At 54.2% G+C, this 3404-nt stretch overlaps 1 protein-coding gene across 2 annotated transcripts in view; it reads right to left on the bottom strand.

The window, feature by feature from the left end:
* Window positions 1–2779: 2779 nt before the first annotated feature.
* The window catches only part of XPO7 (exportin 7), a 36280-nt gene continuing 35655 nt past the window's right edge, over window positions 2780–3404 (bottom strand). For both annotated transcript variants that reach the window (XM_015883155.2, XM_015883154.2), the window contains exon 28: window positions 2780–3260. In XM_015883155.2, coding sequence (XP_015738641.1) covers window positions 3167–3260 — 94 coding nt within the window. In that variant the 3' untranslated portion in view covers window positions 2780–3166. The remainder of the gene's footprint in view (window positions 3261–3404) is intronic.

The raw sequence follows: 3404 nt of genomic DNA on the forward strand, positions 1-3404 counted from the left end.
GGGGTTAAAACTGGGGTGGGCTTAGAATAGGGCGCGTTAAGATGGGGGATTAAAAGGGGTTAGCAATGGGGTTAAAATACGGTAAAATTGCGGGGAGGGAGTTAAAACTGGGGGGAAGTTAAAAGGGGGGGTCATAAGGGGGTTTAACATGGGGGTCCACTGGGTGTTAAAAGGGGGTTTCACGCCCGTGGGGGGGGGGAGCTTACCAAGGAGCAGGTTATTAATGGCGGGGTTAAACGGGGGGTTTGAAAATAATGGGGAGGTCATGAAGGTGGGGTTAAAATGGGGGGGGTTTTTAAGAATGGGGGGGGGGAGTTAAAAGGGGAATGGGGGACCCATGGGCGAAATATAAGAGAGGTCGATCTTGATGCGTAAACACATGGGATAAAACGGAGGGGTTTCAATATGGGGAGCGGTTAAATGGGGGGAGGTTAAAAAGAGGGGGTTTAATAAGGGGGCGGGCTTAAACTATGGGGGGTCATAAGCGGGAGTTAACCATTGGGGGGAGGTTTTTAAAGAGGCGGCGGTTAAATCTGGCGGGGCGTTTTAAATGGAAGGTTAAATGGCGGGATTTAAAAGGGGTGAAATAGGCGGATGTTAAATGGGGGGAGTTAAATGGGGGTTACAATTGGGAGGGGTTAAAAAGGGAGTTAATATGGGTGGGAGTTAATGGGGGTTAAAAGGGTCACTGGTAACTAATGTGCGGGAAGAATTATTAAGGAAGTGAGCCGGGGTTTCTAAGATGGGGTTGTTAAAATGGGGTCTATCCTCAATAATTGGGAGGGGGGAATAAAATTGGGGTTAAATGGGGGGTGAGGTTTAAAAAGGTGTTTAAATGGGCGGGGGATGTGTAAAGGGGGTTAATGGGGTGAAACTTTAAATGGGGGGTGGGTTTTATAGGGGCTGGGGTATTTGAAACGTGGGGTTCCGAGTGGCGGTTTTATAATGGGGGCGGATATTACAAGTTGCGGTCGGGGCGAGGGATTTAATTGTCGGGAGTATTAAAGGGGGGGTGGGATGCAGGTTTCTAAGTGCGGAGGGGGATGTCGGAATTAGGGTGGTTGCGGGGCGGGGTGTTTAAAATGGGGGGGGGACTTAAAAGCCGGCTGGGGGGATTAAAGAGGGGGGTCAGGGGGGTTTTAATAATGGGGGGGGCTCACAGGTCGACAGAACGATCTCCGGGTTCAGCTCTATTTGACGGTTTATTTCCGCCCCCCCCCCGGTGCTGTAGATGACGCTGTGCTTGTGTCCCTTCCCTGTTACGAGCGACCCTCGGATTGGCCGAAGAGACTGGATCCTTGGTGGCTGGGAAAGGGAGGGTGGAGGGGAAGTTAAATGGGGCAATGGGCGGCAACGGCGGACCCCACACGTAATTGGACCCGCTGTAAAGGTGGGCGCCCTAAAGGAGGGCAATGCGCCCCAATATAGGCGAAAATAAAGGGGGGTGGTCGATCGCGGGTATAAAGGGACGCCCACTAGGTGGTAAAGGGGGGGGATAGGCCGGGTTAAAAGTGGCACATGGGACCCCAATATTGTGCGTAAAGGGGGGAGAGAGCGGTGGCCAATGGGCGTATCCCCCAGTATTTGGGGTAGAAGGGGGGGGGAGTGGAAATGGGGGGGCAATGGACCTCCAATGAGTTATGGGGGGTAAAGACGGGATACTGGGTGGCAATAAGGGAAACACCCCTCAATATTGGTGGTGAACAGGGGTGGAACTAGGGGCAATGGGACCCCAACTATTGGAGGTAAAGGGGCGGGATAGGGGCCACCGGTTAAAGTGGAGGGGCAATGCGGACCCCAAGTATTGCGGTGTAAAGGGGAAGGAGAGGGTTAATGGGGACAATGCGGACCCCAATATGGGGGTAGGGAGCCACGAGCGGGAGATCAGAGCGTGGCAAGGCGCATACCAGAATATTGGGGTAAAGGAGGTGGGGCGGGGACAAGAAGGGCACAGTGCGGACCACGGGATAGCGTGGTACAGGGGAGAGGGGGATTATTGCGGTTGCAATGGGACCCCACAGCATTGAGGAGTAAAGGGCCCACGCAGGAGGGGGTTGAATAGGGGCCATCGGAGGATCCCAACCTATAGGGGTAAAAGGGGGTCGAGGGGGTTATCGGGGCTAAAGGGGTCGACTCGCTTCTGACCTCTTGGCAATGGAAAAGATCCCAATAATAGGCCGGGAATGGGACGCGCGCCCCCCAATAAAGGGAAAGGGGGGGTAAAGGGACCCCCCCCATAATAAAAGTAAAGGGCTGTTTTGCTGTGGGCCATCCCTGCTGTGCTCCCTGGGGGGGGCTGTTCTGTGACCCCAATTTGGGGGGGGGGCTGATATCATTACATAGGGAATTAATGGGGGGGGGTCCAAGCAGGTATGAGAGCACACAGCATGGCTTGAGTTCCTAATGGGGGGGGGCAGGAGCTGAATGGTCTGAGACCTAAACAGAACCATATTGGGGGGGGTCACAGAACCATATGGGGGGGGACAGAGCCACATAGGGGGGGTCTCAGAGCCATATTGGGGGGGCACAGAACCATATTGGGGGGGTCTCAGGACCATATTGGGGGGGGGTCTCATGATGCTCCTGGTTCGGTTCCATTGGGTTCTATTGGGTTCTATTGGTGCTGGTTCCATCCCCCCCCCCCTCATTGTGGCCCATCCATCCTCACTCACAAAAAAAGCAGGACCCTACAACAGAGGAACGTTTTGCAATCAGTCACACCGGGTTTAGGGTTTTTTTTTTGCCTTTTTTTACCTTTTTTTTTACCTTTTTTTTTTTGTGTTTTCTTTTTTTCTTAAACCTCGACTCGATAATATAAACCTCGTTCAAAATGTTTATGAAAAAATGTACATGTTTCGTCTTATTTTATACAAGGGGGGGGGGGGTTCAATGACACCCCCCTCCCCTCTCATTCCCCCCCCTATTGACCTGCCCCCACCATCCAGCTCCATTCATCCCTATGGGGGGGGGTGTTTATAATGGGGGGGGGGGAGGCCTTAAAGCAGCCTCAGCTCAGCCCTGGATGGGGGGGGAAGGTTAGAAAACGCCCCTTCTTGTTCTTCCCATTGGAATCATGGGGGGACCCCCCCCCAAATCCCATCCCACCCCCCCCCTATTTCCCTATGGGGTCGGGGGGCTGTGTCAGCTCGTGGTGCCGTTATTGGGGTCAGCTCATCATGTCGTTGCTGTTGACGCCGTAGGTCGAGTTCTTCATCGAGTCGTTCACCTCCCGACGGAACGCGGACAGGTTCTGTGTGAACCTGGGGGGGGGAGATGGGTTAAGGGAGGGGTCCTGCACCCCATAGACCCCACAGCCCCCATATAGACCCCACAGCCCCCCCATAGACCCCACAGCCCCCATATACCCCACAGCCCCCCCCATAGACCCCACAACCCCCATCATA

This window comes from Coturnix japonica, chromosome 22, assembly GCF_001577835.2.
Source record: "Coturnix japonica isolate 7356 chromosome 22, Coturnix japonica 2.1, whole genome shotgun sequence".
In the NCBI taxonomy this organism is placed as follows: Eukaryota; Metazoa; Chordata; class Aves; order Galliformes; family Phasianidae; genus Coturnix; species Coturnix japonica.